This window comes from Cyprinodon variegatus, unplaced genomic scaffold, assembly GCF_000732505.1.
Source record: "Cyprinodon variegatus isolate N-32 unplaced genomic scaffold, C_variegatus-1.0 Scaffold503, whole genome shotgun sequence".
Classification (NCBI taxonomy): domain Eukaryota; kingdom Metazoa; phylum Chordata; class Actinopteri; order Cyprinodontiformes; family Cyprinodontidae; genus Cyprinodon; species Cyprinodon variegatus.
Window position 1 is genome coordinate 44,404 of NW_015150956.1, and position 19,013 is coordinate 63,416.

The following is a 19,013-nucleotide window of genomic DNA, read 5'->3' on the forward strand; positions in this document are numbered from 1 at the left end:
GTCAAGTCTCTTGACTTGAATAAAGGCGCTATATAAGAGCCGCCCGTCCTCAGCCAGAGGAGGGGGGCTGGGGGCCGGTAAGGCAGGTGGGGAGAAGCACGGGGCCGACGGTGTCCAGACTACCGTCACCGGATTGGGTTTGGTCGCTCCGTCCCCCACTGGCTCCCTTCCCCCATCCGCCGGGGTTTCCGGACCAGCCCCGGAGCTGACAGCTCTGTTCGAATGCCTGGTGTGTTCCTACTACGTGCTGCTCTGTAGTTGACCAAAGTTCTGGACGATTTTTAAATTCCCCCCGGACATTTTTTTAGGTATGAAAAGTAGGAGATGTCCAGGAAAAAGAGGACGTCTGGTCACCCTACCATACAACAATTTGATGTTTCAGTGAGTGAGTGCTTGTTGCTATGATGCATCTTTGCTCAGCAGCTTCCCTTGTTGTAAACCAACCAATCAGCGCACAGCTCATCTAAATATTGATGAGCATACCATAAAAGGAAGAAAACCTGTTGTTTCATTCTAGGGCTTTTAACCAGGCTTGCATTAGAGCTCATAGAGCAGCAAATATGCCATTTTCATCCCAACCAATGTTACACACCCTATTCAGAGACCTTAAGGACCTGCAACAAATACCCTATAAAATCATTCTATGACTCCTTTAAGTTAAAGTTGGTGTGTTACATTCACTGATCAGAAACAAATTGGAATGTTGATTCTCCAACTGAGTCAAAGTCTACAGTTGCCCAATCTGATAACCGGAATATATATATAGGTACATCTCTACAAGCAATAGTTACACTGTCTACTTCCCCTGTTATAAGGAACACCACTGACACAACTGGTGGTTGAATTTAGCCTCTGATGATCTGTTTCGGTTTTTCATGAGGTCCTGCCAAGCTGCAGAGACGACTAATGGCAGCAGAAGCAGGTTGCTTCCATCTGTCAGGTGATTCAGCAACCACCTGAGAGCTTTAAAGTTTTCCAGCTTTACACACGCGTAACCAATCTTCATAAGTTTGGCAGCGCAATCCGTCACGTGCCATTGTCACACCGGTTGCTCCTGTGCAAGTTTTTTATTATCCGAATTTTGAGCCAGGAGGCTTTAAATGACAGGTAGAGAAGCAGGTTCTACTTTCACTCAGCTCTGAGTTATGTGGCATCCAAATCCAATCAAGCCAAGAATGAGCAATGTGAAAAGACAGAGAGTGGAAACAAGAAAAAGTGACACAAACACAGACTGAAGGGGTACAGCTCCGGTCGATGCATGAAAACACTTTAACAAACAAACACGGAGTGATTTCGCAGCGTGGAGTCTTCTCCCATCAGCTGCGGGCGCCTTTCTTATCTGTCATGGCTGCGTCATGCGTTACCTTTAGATAGATTACGTGCGAATCTGCAGCTGTCAGATGCAAATGTGCTTCTATGTAGGAGCAGAGAGAAACAATAAGATGGAGGAAATGACTGAGAGGTGAGACCGTGGAATCTCAGCGGAGGAAACCTTTTTTTCATTTTCTACATTAAGCTTAATGTAAAGGTATAGTCATTTTTCATACCGTTCAAGCAAACTTTGAGGAAAAAAATGTATTGCGAAAGCTTTTATTGTATTTCTTGGTTGTTGTTTTTTTTATGTAACAAACAAAGTAATGACATCATTAACACAGTATAAAGCACAGCTAAATATAGGACTTTTTGGGGCTCATATAAGTTGCAGGACTCCTTAATAAAAAGAGAAAAACAGCTTAGGTATGTCATGCAATGCAAATTATGCTGCAGTTAAATCCAGATTCAGAAACTGGAAATTTGGTAAAAACATTCTTCTTTGGTATTTTTTAGGTTTAGATTTCTAAATTTTTTAATGTACACATTCCTGACACACCTCTAGAGGGCGCCATCATCCTCCGCCCACTTCCACTCTTCTTTTTCGTCTTTTCGTCCAGATAACGTGACTCGTGTGCGTTTCCATTGTAGTTGATACGACCCCAAAAAAAACACCCGACTATCGAAAAAGTGAGTTTTTTTTTCATTGGATATACGATGCTTTCACTAAGCAAGTTTATTTTTGTAATTACAATTTTAATACTAAATCAGCAACCTATGAGGAAGAGGACTTCAATATTAAACTTCCCAAATTTAATGATAGAAAACAAAACCAAATACAGAAACCTAAACCCGTCCTACACCCCTTCTCAAAGTAAGTGGAAGAGTCCAACTAGGCCTCCATATCAATAAGGACATCCTTTGCAGCTGGGGTCTCCTTTCCTTTACTGGCTTCACTCATGACAGCCTCCCATGAACTGACAACTCAAAAGAAAAATATATTAATGAACAGAAAACCAAACAAGCAAGAAATGACAAAGTGGGTCAACTAAATGTGTGCACCCAAATAGTTAACCAATGCCAAATCAAATAAAAAAAAAGAAATACAGTACAGTAAAATATAAGATTTAATAAAAGAATAACCAGACCATTTGTTGTGTGGTTGCACATGTGGCCGTCGCAACCAGCTTTTGGTATCGGTGTCGGCAGGTGCCAAACATTATCCTGCTAGTTGGCTGGCTTTATGAAACACAATGAACAAACGCTATTAGACGCCACGGCTCCCCAAATCCTCACTGACAGCGGAAACTTGATGCTGCACCTCAAGCAACATGGATTCCTTTACCTCGCCCCTCTTTCTTCAGACTCTGGGAGGTTGATGACCTAAAAAATGGTGAAATTAACTTAAAAGAAAAAAAAAGGGCATTATAAAAATGGCAAACAAAGGGGTTCTTCTTCTCGTACGTCCAGGTAAGGAAAGTTTGATGCCGTTTCTGATTCAGAGGTGGGATGACAAAAGAAAAGCAACGTTCGTATCCCTGATGCGGGGTTTCTTTTGTGCATAATTCCTCTTGGTGCACTGCGTCCAGCCTCACTTCACTCTTTCTAAATTAATTCTGCTTTAAAATCCTTCAACTTTTCCAGAAAAATCCTTTTACCTTCCACTCGACATGCTTAGTCGCAGCTTTCTGTGAACAACCAGCTTCTTCAGCACTTTTTTCTGTGGCTTTCTCTCCTTTGTAGAACATGGCAATGATCGTCTTCATGATGGTGCAGTCAGCACTTTTCATTATGATTTTGCAGTCATTAATGTTTTTTTTTTGATAATTGTTTTTATGTATTTTTATCTAAAATATTTAGCTGTATGTAAAGAAAACAAAAAAACAATGATTTTCATTACACAGAGATGAACTTCTAATATATAACTTTGTTTAAAACACCCTCGAATGTGTGTTTGTCTCTTTTGAGAGGCAAATATTGACGTGTTTTCCTTTGCCTTCCCTGTTTGTTTTATCAGCTGAGCTGATGTACACTGTGGAGTTGGCTGGAGGTCTGGGAGCCATCCTGCTGCTGCTCATCTGCCTTGTGACCCTCTACAAGTGCTACAGGATCGAGCTCATGCTTTTCTACCGGAACCACTTTGGCAGTGAGGATATCGACGGAGGTGAGATTTACACACGATCACCTGCGATGCTTATATAGATGAGACTGTCGATTGCGAAAGCACCTCGCGTTACTATAAAACAAAACATTTTTCTTTCCAAAAAGGAATGAAATCCCAGTCGTGACCAGTGTCGGTGTCGCTCTGCGCGGAGATTTATTTTTATTTAGAAAGCACCTGGGCTTTTTATCAAGTCATAAAGCTGCAGGTGGCTCCATTTTTATGCAAATGTGCATCGGCTCCGATGACTCATTGGCTCCAACAGAAAAGCCTTGCATAATTTTCTTCCAGTTCTCGGGTTTAGGGAATCTTCACCATCTTCTCCCACTGGAGCGGTTAAATAAAAACTGCTAAATATTCACTATGTTGTCCCCTGAAGGAGCAGGAAGCAACTCACCAACCACCAACTGATACAGAATAAAGCTTCAGCATTCAGCATATGCACATCGTATTGCTTGCTTAAAGGAAACAGATGCAGATCTTTAAAAAAATAATAATTCTTTAAATGACTGAAAAACATTATGGTAGCACAAATTCTGTGATTCTTGAGCAAAAAAACTCAAAGTTTAGAAAATAAACTTTTGCTGTAGGGGATAGGCAATATATTTCGCTAAATACTCACTATAAAGCAAATCAAAACACTGCCCCTGTGCAAGACAAAAAACATTAACTCTCAGACCTCATCAGTAGTGGTGAAATAATCCCTTTGATTGGACCTGGTGGATGAGTCTTAGCTTGAGAATACATCAAACCGAGACAAGGAGCAAGTTTTAATTTGATTCCCCTGTAATGAGTCTCTGTAGTACCAGCGCTGCAATGAATTCAGGGGGAATGAGATTAGTTCAGAGGCTGCAAGGTTTTGCAAAGTGGTGAAGAAGGAGCTGGAGAGTTATATTTGTTAAAAGGGAAAACAATTTGTGACATTTGATTGAACGTCATTACCTCTGGCTTTGCTGGATCTCCAGCCACCAATACGGGGATCTTCGAGGCCTTAAACTTAAAGCCAAACAATTGCTGAGTATAAGTGGGCCACTGGAATGAGTGCTTAGAAAGGCAGGAACAGATTTTCAATTTTTTTCCTTAGAAAAAGGGGCTCGGGTCCAATATCGTGCAGCTTTCTGCCTCTGGAGCTCTCAGGAGATGCTTGGTGCTGAGCTGTGTGCCGTGGTCTGTTAGATCTTAACAATGCCACCACAAAGGAGGAGGGTTCCACTAATGGCTTCCTGTAGATAAGTGCAAAGGTTCAAATGGGAGTCTTGGATCTTACAGCATTGATACGGATCACCAAGCTCTAGTTACTGGATTTTTCAAAAGTTTCACTTTTTTCCCTGCTGCAGCTGGAACTTTGATTTAGTAGAATTTATCTTCTAGACCAACAAAACATATTTAGCTAAATTTATCGTTCAACTATCCCTTATCATGATACTCCCACCATCGTATGTCAGAGCTCCTTCATCTAAGCGTTCATTGTTTCCAATTCATTGCTTATTTTATACTCTAAGCAGGATTTTTTATTTCCTTTCAACACCAGCCTTTTCCAATTTTGGCTCCGAATATGAGAGCTGCATAATGGAAACATATGAGATATGTTTGCAGAGACGAAACAATAAAGTCTTTAGTGGCTCAAGTGCACCGAGATGTGGTTTTCTCCTGCAAAGACGCCGCACAAGCTGCCAAGAATATGCCAGCGTTTGATGGCGGCCACTCCACGCGCTAATTGAACGCCCTCCTCTGCCAGATGTAAAATTGTAAGCTGTACGTAACAATAGGATGGACTGTCAGCTATTTGTCAGCGATGCAATTTAGTTAAAGAGCGCTCACTTGTCAGATTGAGTGGGTGTCACCAGAATCAATAATAGGCTTCATGATGACAACGGGCGAGCTGGGCTTGACAAAGAGGTGGGAGCTCATCAACACAGTGCCATAAATACGAATGTCATCGTTGTCAAGGCAGCAAGGACTGATGAAGCTCTTGTGGTGTTGAGAGTGGTTTGGAGATGCTGAACATTAATAGCCTGTGTTGCACACATGGCCAATTTCATGCATATTTACTCTACTAATTTATTTTACTGTTTGATATAAATATGTGTCTGTTTTTCTCCACAAAAAAATAGTTTGGACACGGCTGATTATGGCCGCTGGAGGTCAAGATAATTCAATGTTTCTACAGGTCTAAATAAAGGCTATTCAACGAAATTTCTCAGGGTCTTATAGTTAATGAAAGCCAAAGGCTCCGGGACTAGATGTTTAATAATTAAAACCATTATTGACCAAAATGTTTGGATTAAAGTGACCCATTACCTTTCAAATGTGTTAATTTTAGTGTATTTCATCTAAAATGGAATAAAAAACAACCTACATGCTTAATTTGACAAATCATTACATCTCTGCATTTATTTTATTCTGTAAAAGTAATAGTATTTCAATATAAACTAAAACTGAAAACAAAAATAATGTATTTTCCTTTCCTTTTAACCTGGAAAAAATATTCTAGTATCTCTGATTAATCTCATTTTGAGGCATCTGGGGAGAAATGCAATAGTGGTTTCAGTTATTTGAATCACACAGTTATTGAACCTGCATTTAGTTATGTAACTTGTTCGCATCGAATTAGGGCTGAAACAATGAAGCAGATTAAAAGTGAAATATTAGCGCAATCTTTCCAATAAAGATGAGTGTGGCTCTTGGTTCAGAAGCATCCAAGTTAGACTCACTTCAGCTCTGTCAGTTGTTTTTTAATGTGACCATGCAATCCAACAAACTTTCTTTCCTCTTGATCAGACGCTTTATTTTCCAAATTCAAAACAAACTTAGATTTTCTTACCGCAACATGACGTGACAGGCAGATCATATCGCCTCATTTCGTTCCTTTTTGCCACTCAAAAAACAACAATAATTAAAAGCGGTCAAAAACTTTATGGCTGCGCTGACTGAATCCAAGAGCTCACCCGGCCCCAATAGCCAACTCCAATATAATCCAGGTGCTGAAGTCACCTGTCCATAATGAAGGGGCGGAGGCGAGAAACAGTGTAAATTATGCATGGCAGCAAAACACATCTAAACAAATTCATAATTTCATAATTAAGTCAGTCAACTCATACTTCAAACCAAAATAGTTCATGTTCATATATATCATACCAAAACCAAACAAAAATAGTAAACTAGAAATAAATATTCAATCATAAATCAAGCATTTGGCTCCAACATGATTAATCAATAATTGAAATATTCATCAGCTAAAGCTTAGAGACTCTAAAACGTGTCTTTAGCTGACAGAGCGACCCAGTTAGAGCAGCAGCTTTACCAAAATTGTAAAAAAAAAAAAAAAAANATATTCTAGTATCTCTGATTAATCTCATTTTGAGGCATCTGGGAAGAAAGGCAGTAGTGGTTTCAGTTATTTGAATCACACAGTTATTGAACCTGGATTTAGTAATGTAACGTGTTTACATCGAATAATAGTCAGCTAAAGCTTAGAGGCTCTAAAAACATGTCTTTAGCTGACAGAGCAACCTACTTAAAGCAGCAGTTTTACCAAAATTGTAAAAAAAAAAAAATTATAAAAAATAAATAGATAAAATGTGTAAACATTTTGTTATTAATGTAAAATACATTTTTTTGTTTGTCAATATTGTCTATCCAGCACTCCTCCAGTGGAAAAGCTTTATTTTCACTTGGTTAAATTTTGCAAAAAGTCTTCTTTAAGGAACCTTTTGCTATCTGATTATTAATCGAGTAATTTAAAAAAAATAAACAGATTAATCAATTTGCAAAATAATCGTTACTTGCAGCCTTACATCGAACACGATTCCAGTTACAAAGGTGCTGATTTTCAAAGACTTCATATGAGCGGTGCTCAAATGTGGGCGTTGCAGGAAATCTATAAAGATTGCTGCAAACATTTTAACACCAATTTTGTTTCTCCATTTAAAATAAGCAGATTGTATGTTCTAGAGGCAGTTTGACAGTGATTTTAAAAGAAATATGATGTTGATGATGGGAAATGATTAAAAAAAAAATCATAATGAAGGGTCTAAATAATATTCATATTGCACCTTGAGCCCATCTCAAAGTGCAAGAACATAAAACAGGGCTTCAGGTTGCAAAGACATGCATACTCCTAAATCCCATGTCTCTCTGCAGGCTGTCCGTTTTTTTTTTTGTTTTTTTTTTATCATTATCATTTTTTCATTATGGTTCCTTTGTATACAGATTGTCTCCAGTCCAGCTGCATTAACGTGTGTCACCTGTGAAGTTGTTTTTTTTTTTTTATGTTTGACTTTATTCCATTAGGCCTATTGATAATTTTGACGGTGCATGAAACTACTCTCTCATTCTTGCACGTCAGTTTTCACCTGAATTTAGAGAAGTACTAAAAAAGATGCAAACTGCAGTTCATTTTCCACTTTGGGAACGGTAAATGTATTCCTTTTTCACATCATCCACCTATTATTTTGCTGTTTTGATCATTTGCATATTTATGAAGGCAAACAACCAAAAAAAGATTAACATGCGATGTCTGTTGAATTGCAACCATAAATCACTTTACACCTTCGTTGCAGATCTGAGCATACAAACACATTTGCACTCGTTTTAAAACACACAAACCTTATGAAGTTCAGGCCCATTTAGGTTCAACAGACAAACAGCAATGAGAATATGTATGATTTTTTTTTAACACTTTACATGCAGGTTGCCATTCGAAATCACCACAAACTGAAGGGAAATACATTCAGTTAATTTACCTCCAGCCAAAACATTCATACAGACACTAATAGAAAGTTAATATGCTAGTTGTAATAGCAGCTCATAGACAGCTAACCTCTTATGTAGCAACGCTGCAACTGTATCAAGTATTAATGAATCAAATATTGTAACTGGAATACAATTGTATGAAAACACCATAATATAGGCAAAAAAAAAAAATCCACAGACATTTAATTTGTACCATAAATGGCATTTTTTACAGTGGTCAAAAGATGCAAACGCACAGCAAATAACGAGCTGCAGAAACAAAATGTATGTGATCCAGGAACTCCATAGCATGCAAGCAAGGAAAAAACAAATGCATCAGTAAGAAAACACTTCAAAAAACGCTGCAATCCCTGAAAATAAAAGTAAAAATATAAAATCAAGAAAACAAATGCAGACAAAACATTTTGCAATCAAAAACTATATATTCCAGTAACAAAATATATATATATTTTTTTGTTTGTTTGTTTATTTATTTTTTCAAGTCTGCAGGAAAAATTGAGAAATTGGAAGTGAAAGATAATTAGAAAATGAATGTATTAGTTCTGCTGTATAATGCAAAAGTGATGGATTAAAAGGAGAAAAACTAGAACACTTTCCAGCATTTGCACAACTAAAACATTGCTTCACTTTTATTTGTAAACGGATTCTTTTTTAATGAGCTGTCAAGTCTATGTTCAGTATTTTTGCACTTGCAAAGACTAATTTCTCTCCTTTGTGTTTGGATGACGTAAAAACAAAGCGAGCAGCAATTGTTGCTTTTCTCCTGCAAATAAAAAAACATTGTTTAGAAACAGAAACAAGTAAATGTTTTGTAAATCAACATCTCCTTATCAAGGTATCATTGATGTTTTATAATATATGAAATGTGCAATTGGAATACGGTTCTGCCATAACTTCATGATTCATTACTAAAACAGTTTTTTATTGTTTTTCTCCAATCAGATGAAAAGCAATATTATTTGGGTACAATTAAAGTTATAGTGGAGGATTTTTGCAAATTTTTCTCCACTTTGAAAAATAAAATGCACATGCACAACCCTGTACTCGCTCCTGAGAGGGAATGCCTATAAATCGCGTGTGAGAGCATGCACAAGCCCATTTCTCCTCGTGCACGCTCTGTATAAACGTTGCAGTTTGCATCACGCATACAAGCCTACTTTCCAAAAGATTTGCAATTATCACCAGTAAGTGAAAACTGGGACGAGTATGTAGGACGGCCTTACCTAAACATATCACCAGAATGATTAACAATTAGAGGACCTCTTATTTTGATGATTTCCACTATACCTTTAATAATAGAAAAGAAATAATTAGATTGGAAATAAAAAAAAACTTCCACAAACTATCTGCAAGCTCTGCATCTTTTAAGTTGCCACCATCTTCATAAAATTTCATGGATTTAAGAGATATCACAGCAGAAATGTACTCCTCCAACTTTTCTGACATTCTTCACTGGGAGTTCAACAGCTCACCATGTAACTGTGGGCCTTCTGTGCTCATGCACACACCCGGATCACACGTGTAAGGCGTCGGAGAAGCCGCACGCTTTCCACGGTGCAAAAAGACGTGGGTTGGGTTTTGTAGGTAGATCCCTCAGCTTTCTCTGAGAGTGACTTCTCTAGAGGGAAATGAGAGGAGGAGGAGGGGTCAGCCTTTCTCTCCTCTCTGTTTTTCTCTACCGATGAGTGAATCACCTCCCCCTAAAATAGGCCTTGATCTGCCTACACAGCATTTGTTTAAATGCTAGCAAAGAAAAAAAACATAGACAGAGATTTATGCCTTGGAGTTAGTTATACTAAGAAAGGTTACATTTCAATTATTTTTACATGTCCCCGATGCTGTAAAATGAATTGCACGTTATAAAAACAAGATAGATTCATTATGAGGCGTCATGTAAGAGTGCAGTGCAATTGCCAAATATCAAGATTACCCTCTGGGAAGTAAGTGAATCTTGTTGACACTCTCACAGCTCCTAAGAGAGGCTGAAGTGTAAAATGAAAGGATATTAACAGGCAAAATGGAAATGCTGCTCTGATCATCCTCCCTCCACAAGCATCTGCTCTAGTAAAATGCACGTTGCTTGTCCAATAAAGCAATAGAACAAAAGTTCCAAAATATATCCTCATAGTTAAAGGACATATAGTTTAGAGTGATCTTACCATTTTTCTTTCTTTTTTTTGGCTAGCCAGATGTGAATATATCTGGTTAAGCTTTTGCATGATTGGGACCATTGTGATCTTCCTGAGTAATAGAACTAATTTTTCCTATTCCAATCATAAAGGATTGGTCTCCTGCGTGTTTTAGATGTGTCTCTACTCAGACACAGCTGATCTGAATGTGGACCCAAGGTAATGAATCATGAAGCAAAAAAATGGAGCCCTAGAAGTGTTACAGTTCTAGCCCTCAACTACAATTGGACAGTATTTGCCTAGCTATTATAGTTTTGTTTTTTGCATGTAAAGTTTTGTCTTAAAAGTTACCTTGCACTATTAATGTACCTTATAACTGTGCATTAATAGCACAAATATGGTCCGAATATCTGCAGATCTGCTCAGGTCAACTACTTTATTGTTGTAGACAAAACTAATAAAAAACATTACTCTGCATCCAAATGTAAAGGTCTTTGAAGCTTTTCAAATTTTTGCAAAATACCTCAATAGTTGCATTCTTTTAATGCTACACGGTGCAGATATTCAGTCTGCACACATGAAGCTCCACTCACCTCAGGATTTTGAATTCTTGAATTAACTGTTTCCTTGGCCTAATATATCATCGAATTGGCTAATACCATGCCATACCAACTTTATTTATGAAGCACTTTATGCACCGGACAGGACCAAAGTGCTGTACACAATCATAAAATACAGTATAATTATAAAATAGAAAAAAAACAGAATGAAACAAAGTAAAACCTCTTAAATCGTGCCAAAAGTCTTAAGAAGGGACTTCAAAGTAATAAGTAAATTAGTGCGTTAAATTTCATCTCCATATTAAATATTTGAATATTGAAAACAACACAGCTATAATTTCAAAATAAACTAAATAGAAGGCTGTGAATTTACACCTTTAATCCAATTGCAAACACACTATTCAAATCAGAAGAAACAGATTTAATTTTCCACAAAATGCACCTCGTTTCTTCGCATTTCTCCTGGCTACAGAAACCTTTCCCTTGCTTCTTGTCATTACTTCTACTGAGCTCTTACAACAAGGAATGGTGCAAACAACCCTTCCATGTGTATATATCCTTATTCAAATGGCATATATGTTTTATTTTTTGTTTTTTGCTTTTATGTATTCTATATATTACCTAAAAATACATAATTTTCATAAATAATTGCTATTAGAGGACTGATTTTGTGGTTAGGGTTAAACATGAATGGAGCTAAATATGAGATGACCTTAGAGGCTGTTAAAAACTTTTTTTTAAAGTGGAGGATGTATGGATCTAAGTACCTTTGAGGAGCATCAGATGCCAGCATTTTCAAACATTAGAATGGCCTAGTCAAAGTCCTTTTGGACATTCACTCTAACCAGTCTGACTGAGCTAGAGCCTTTTTATAAAACAGTATAAGAAATAGTTTTAGCTGATGTAAAAAGAAATAGGTGCACAGTGTATAATTTTGTTTTTAAACAATGCATATATTGTCTTGTACAACTTTGTGTATTTAAAATGCCATCAAATTAATGTATATATGTTTAAGTTTGCTTTTGTACCCTGAATATGGGAAGTGTTCATGGATTTAAATATGTTTATAGCCTTTGTATTCTTTAAAACTCTAGTTGATTTACAAACCTAATTGTGCTGTTGAAATAGGTGAGCATGTTCAGAGTTGTGGCTGACAAGCTTGAAGTGATTTGGTTGTTTTGTTTTGGAGCCAGAAGCTATTATCTGCGTTCCAATAGAAGCTCTGGGATATCTCGCCATCCTCCATTCTCCTGATTTATTTTACTGTTGTGCTTTAAGCTTAAGAAGACACATAAACTCTTCCTTCCCAGCTCACTTTCCATCTCCCAGCTCACTACTTTCAAATCCATCATCAATCTCTGCTTTCATGTGTGTGATGGAGCAGCGCCACGCGACGGGGCTGAGCAGGCGGAGCTGGGCGTTTAGCTCAAGCTTGGAGTCTAATTTGTTTTGCCTGCAGAGGGCACAATCGCTATCAAGGTAACATGATTTGTCAGTAGGGAGGTAGCTGTAATGAAAAGCGCTCAGATGGGCTGAGGTGCCCAGAGGTCAGTAGGAGAGGCGTCCTGTCTCCATTAGGCCTCCCAGTGAATGAATAGACCTGTCTGCACCAGTATGAAAACAGATGATGAGCATCTGAGGTGGAACAGAGTGTATTTATGGGGTAGTTTGAAGAGTATAAAAACAATAAAATTTCTCCAACTAGGTATAAGTCAATGTTCTTCTATCCGGTTGCAGAAAACAAGGACTACGACGCGTACCTGTCCTACACCAAAGTGGACCCGGACCAATGGAGCCAGGAGACCAGAGAGGAGGAGCGCTTTGCCCTGGAGATCCTCCCTGACGTCCTGGAGAAGCATTATGGGTATAAACTCTTCATTCCAGACAGGGACTTGATCCCCACAGGAAGTAAGCTCTCTCTCATGGCGATGTCAAGTTGTGTCCAATGTCTTGTGGCTTGGTGTTGCTTGTGTAGCTGTTGTCAGTGCAGTGGTGATGCCGTGTTTTGTTGGCCTCTGTTATGCATTTTGTGCCGTTGCATAACACAGACACGAAGGAGCACAATCGCTTTTGTTTTTCATCACTCTGAATTTAGCTTTTCTAACTAAACTGGGTACAGTTGCTTCAATCAATGTCCGTTTTAAGTAAAAATACTTGAAAGTAATCACCTTTTTAAATTATTCTTGTATTAATTAAAATTAAACTAAACATGGATGTATTTGATAATAAATTTCAGCTTTCTGAGCACTTCTCATTTTGCAGAGGAAGTTAAGCATTTATGATTATAAAGGTTTAAAAAATGTATTTTGGGTATTAAAATCTAAAAGCCCCAATAATATCCCATTAAACAATAGATGGATAAAATGTTTTGAGTGTATATTTACCATTATGTAATATGAGGCACAGGAATAATGAAATATGTTTTATTTTAATTATTTGATGACACAACTGTGTGTATGACCTATATGAAGTGTACTTCATATAGGTCCGAGATAGGAGCATAAAATGTTATAGAGTCAGTGTTTTTTTTTTGCTTTTTTCAGTTTTTTATTTCTTTATCAATCTATTATTTTTGATTTTATTATATTTTTATCTTTCATCTTATTATTAGCTGATATTTTCTGCTTTATGAAAAGCATGTTCAACATGTTTCAAAAGACTGACTTTAAGTCTGGAACAGGTCTTTTTGAATATTCTGGTTAGATTCTAGAAACTTCATGTTTAAATACGTTTTGTTTTATTCATTTATTTTATTTGTTTTAATTTGCTTTATTTGTTTTCTTATATTCTAAAGTGTAATTATTTTTCTTTCTGTAATAATTTACATATTTTAAAAATGAATTCTACTTTTTTTTAAATCACATTAGTAAGAAAAACCTTGCCAGTTGTCAGCATGAACTCAAACTAATAATAGAATTAAAAGACTTATCCCAATTTATAACTTATAAACTATATAGCAGAGAATTTGAAAAAAAAGTACAAAAATTAACTTAAGAAAAGCTAGTGAAGAACTAAAATGCTGCACATGTGTCATAATAAAAATTTGTAGAGAAGCATACAACTAAATACTCGATACCACTATACTGATCACAACACAAAACTTAGACCTATTGATTATATATCACACAATAACAAGATAGAGCATAATTTAAGCAGCAGAGACAGAAAAAATAATAATAAAAAAAAAGGAAAATCTTGTTTTTCTTTTCTCAGTTTAAACTTAAAATGTCCTCACTGATCACGGTGATGCTGCAACCCTGATGTCATATTGTTACATCAATAAATCCTTTTCCCCTCAACCACATCAAAGGTGCTGCATTTTCATCAGGTCCTAATTCACAATAATCTAATAATGCCTCAAAAAGTAATATTTGTGACAACAAATCTATAAAATTTATTACACTAGTTAGTAAATCCAAATATCGGTTCTCACATTTTGTAGCTTATCAGTCACATTTAAGCATACATTTTTTCATCTGTTTTAGTTGTTTTTGTCTTTTTTCTATGAGATGTTAACCTCAGCATGAAAACAATACATTTTGGAGGTTTTACTGATTTTTTGAATGTTTTCTTTTTAATTCCAACAGTCCAACATTTAAAAAAGAGTTCAGAGTGTATAGATGCATCCATTCTAATCTTCATAATTTGGCTTCAGGTTTCAGGGAAACCACTAGTTGTTATAAAGAAGCGTTATGAGATTTGATCTCTCTTCTTGGCAGAATTCTTAGACCTCATTTAAATGTTTTGGTCCCTGCAGCTAATTCTTCTTTTGAGCATATTTTCAACTTGGCAGAGGTCAGGCCCATTTTACCAGCTTTATGTTGGCCCTTTTTATCCAGGCTATTTCAGATTTTTCTTTTCTTTTAATGGTGAGAAGTTTTTGAAATCAACCACTACCAAATCATATAACATGATTGGGCTAAGCTAACTGGTGTGCCTTTTGATTGAATTAAAAAAAAAGAATATTACAGTTATTATGAATTAGGTTCAAAATGCAGAACAGAGGGAAAAAAATCTATTAAATCTAATTAAAAAAAATTTTTTCTTAAAATAAGTGCATTTTGTCTTGAATTGAGGAGGTAAGTGAGACACTTTAACACTTTAAATTATTGCAATTTCTTATTTCAAGTGCATAGCATTTACCTTAAATCCTCTAATACAGGACAGGGCCTTTATTTCACTCTGGTACATCTTGGTCCAGGCCATTATTGGAAGGAGGCCAGAATTAGAGGCAGGTCTATTTTCTTTTTGATCAAAACAGACTACCAGTGGAATGAATAAAAACGAGATTTTGTATCTCTTCGAACACATTCATTTATTTTTTTATTTTTCATTTATTGAAAAAGTACAGTTACCTTAACGGTATACAGAACATTATTCAGACATCTTCCAGCAGCTGCAATTTTCTGCACGGCAATACAAAAAAAAAAAAAAAAAAAGACAGAATGGAATTGTTTTTGCAGTAAACCAGTGTAGATGAGTATTTGTGTCATTACAAATCTAATTTATGTCCAAGTTCAAATATCTAGTTGGAAATAAAGGAGGAAGACATTCTCCTTTAATATTTTATTTGCTTTAAAAGAACCAATGAAAGATATCCTCAGCATGATGGGTACTTCCACCATGCTTAACAGCTGGTGTGGTTTTAAAAGTCCCACCATGGATCCTGCCTCTCCTTGGATTCTGAAATCAGTAGACTTCTGGTTTGTAAATGTGAGTTCTTTTATGTTTCTATAGAGCTTGAAAGTGTCCCTATTGGAGTAGGACCTTCTTTAGTGGTTTGAATGGAACTAGTTTGATCAGAGTATTCGAAGTTGGATGCAGTTGGGTTTTCATACAAAACATCCAAACCGTCTGGACGGAAATTAAGAAAGCCGACATTAAGCCTGATTCCAATTCCTTCTCCCAGCCAAATTGAAAAGCTGTGAAATATGCCCCATACTTGGAGCAAGAGAAAATTACTGAACTCAACAGATTCTTCCAATTCTGTCTGGATTCTCTTTGACGAATAAAACTTTTAATAGAAATGTGCTAAAACACAGTGAATAAAACATTAGAGAGGGTTTATGTATGTTTTTGAGTCTCTATGTGTAATTTTGACACTGTTCAGATCAAAGAAAATGCAGAAAATGTTGATCTAGTTTGTTAGTTTTTAGATTCATTTTGTTGTATCACCACTTAACTTTTGTTATAGAATGGAATAAAAGCCTTATTGAAATCCTAAAATGAAGAAATAGTGTTCCCGTGATGAATGTACAGAAATTTCTGATCAGTCGGATGCATTTCTTTGCATTTTGCAAAAATAAAAATTTAGTTGAAACAAAATGCAGCACTCACTGTCAAAGATTATTTAAAAAGCAATGAAATGTAAGTGTGCAGTAGGAAACTTTAGGCGTGTTAGACCCAAGTAACCCTTATTACCTTTGAATGCTAATCAACAGAAGGTGCAATCCTGTTGATTACAGTCCATTTCCGTGATCTGGCTCTGCAAAGACTCTGTCTCTGCATGCTGCTATGTAATGGTGTCAGCTGCACATTACAAAATCTCTTTATGCATGGATATTAGTGCATGTTTTACCATAGCCCATTCCTAATGGAGCATCTCACCATGGCCCGTGCTTATCTTTGATTAACTCAATACACAGATGAGTTTGATAATATCATTATGCTGTTAGCCTCCATTTCAATACTTGCATCTGCCTGTCTTTTTTCGCACATGCTGCCATTACTAAATCGGCGATCCGTCAGTGGCATTGTGCCAGGGTTATAAGCTGAATCTGTTTCTGTGATGATGTGCTCGCAAACCGGAGGGGACTGCTGTAATATGGGAGAAATGGCATAGAAATGCAAGGATCGAGAGGAATCTCAGCTACAGCTGCCACCATTTCAGCTTAGTGTCGCTGTTTACTGGTTTATTGTTACTATGCATAAGCACTTAGCTCCCATTGGGAGTGTATTAGCATCTGAACCATTCATATGACACTCTAGAGGCAGAGTGATGCATAAACAGAGTTTGGTCTTCTGGGGGTTCAGCATGTGTCAACAATCCAAAGTTTGGTTTTAGTGACATGTCACTCCACAACATGATGGATTATTTTAGTAGGATTGAGGAAAATTTAACATTTGGATCTGTTGTGCAGTGGATCTCAAATGTCCACAAATTCATACAGAATTTAAAGTCTTTGGTAATGTAAAAATACTTGAAGAAGTAGTTTTTTTCCACATATAATCTAAGATTTGTCCTGTAGATTTATTAGGATTAGATTTATAAGGAAGGATGCAAAAGAAATGATTACCGGTAGGCTTTTTATGTACAAGCAGTGACACTGTCAAATAAAAGTCAGATTACTAAAACTAGAAAACTAATCAGAGAGGTTTTCCGGAGACCAATAGCTTCAGAAAATGGCCCTTTACACAGCGTTTAATTTTAATAAAGCTTAAAGGGTATAAGAAAAATATAATTGATGATCAGAAAATCCATTTTCCAAATGACAAAGTTGTCTACTTTGTATTTAATTCTAAAAATATCTTTTTTACCAAATTACATTTTGATTTGAGCATATTACTTCTATTTATTTTTGATTAATAACGTATTTATAAACACAGTAAAAATATATATATATATATATATATTTCCACACCCCAAATACTTAAAAATTTTCATGTTGAATCAGGCTTCTGCTTTTTTGTTGTTTTGATTTTAAACCATGTTTAAAATCTAGTAAAAATAAACTTCTGCCTCACAGTTTTCGCTACTTTACGCTTTTATTTCACTGAAATCATCCAGATGAGGCTAAAATCTTAAAGAATGTTTTTGGTTTTAAAAGTTAAAAAGGAAAGTTAAGCTTTAATTTATTATATATTTTGCACATACACAGCATTAAAAAAATCTGAATGAAAGAACACCATACCCATAGTGAAATATGGTAGTGGCAGTATCATGCTGCGGGGCTAGTTTTCTTTAGGGGGGCTGAGGTTGCAGTTCTAAAATAGTCAGTTTTTACCCCAAACCTGCAAGTGTTTGCTGGAAGAGATCAGAATTTAAATGACATAGAAAATAGATTTAAAGAGATGGATTTGTTCCTAATAACATATTTGTTTAGGCTTTTTATTTTAGTTGACTTGTACAGGATAAGTCTCATATATGTGGAAATGTGAAAACCATTAATCATGGTTTGTGGACACTTTTCAGAGCCTCTGTACCTTTAACATTCCTTAAAGCGTCACAAGTCCAGGATAAACTCCCACCAACTGAATTCCTCTCCTTATTTTTATGCCTCATGTCCCATATTAAACTGGAATAAACTGGTCAGTGCGATTTTCACCCAATCGCCACAATCGATGCTTCACTTGATAAACACAGTTTATGCCAATGCGTCCCCACATTTCCGTAACTGTTTTCACCTGCTCACAAATCTTCTGATCACGCTTTAAATGTAAATATCTATTGTTTAGGTTTCACCAATGATCATTTCCAGGATGACACACGACTACTTAGAGGTACTTTTTTTTTCACCGCAAATTCCTCAAACATGTGTTGATAAACACAGACTCTGACGTGTGGCTAAGATTTTGATGAAGCATGTAAAAAAAAACAAAAAAAAAAAAACGGGAAATCTGTTTTTGTCTGCTTTCAACATGCCTTATATGAAGTTGATGAAATTATTTTCTTGTTTCAAGCAAAGTATTTTCCAGAAAAGAAGGATATTCCCTGAAAAATTCAACCAATTAATGACCATCTGGGGTTTTTTGCAGGTTTTGTGATGAAGATTGTGGTTCTAAAACCAACAGGAAATTAATCAATTTTACTGTTAATTTTTGTTTTATGCATCTTACCATATTTTAATTGTGATAAAACCAACCTAAAGTGCTTCAGGGAACAGAGTCGCCCCTTGAAGCCATATTTTATTCAGTCTCAGTTTGTGTTTATTAAAAAGGGGTGTTTTGCCAAGTTTCTAATTTTTTTTAATTTTCAACACTTAACATCCTCAAAGTTACATATGAGGATCTGAACAATAATCAAAGGAATAAAGGAATGAAAAGTAGAAAGTTTTTAGTTTTTGGTCTGAGTAACTCATGAAATTTGAATAAAATACA

At 36.2% G+C, this 19,013-nt stretch overlaps 1 protein-coding gene across 1 annotated transcript in view; it reads left to right on the forward strand.

Moving 5' to 3' along the window:
• LOC107094726 (interleukin-1 receptor accessory protein-like 1) overlaps nucleotides 1-19,013 on the forward strand; it is a 56,723-nt gene that overhangs the window by 31,271 nt on the left and 6,439 nt on the right. The window contains exons 4-6 of the mRNA XM_015390521.1: nucleotides 3,329-3,475; nucleotides 12,654-12,824; nucleotides 18,372-18,416. Coding sequence (XP_015246007.1) covers nucleotides 3,329-3,475; nucleotides 12,654-12,824; nucleotides 18,372-18,416 — 363 coding nt within the window. The remainder of the gene's footprint in view (nucleotides 1-3,328; nucleotides 3,476-12,653; nucleotides 12,825-18,371; nucleotides 18,417-19,013) is intronic.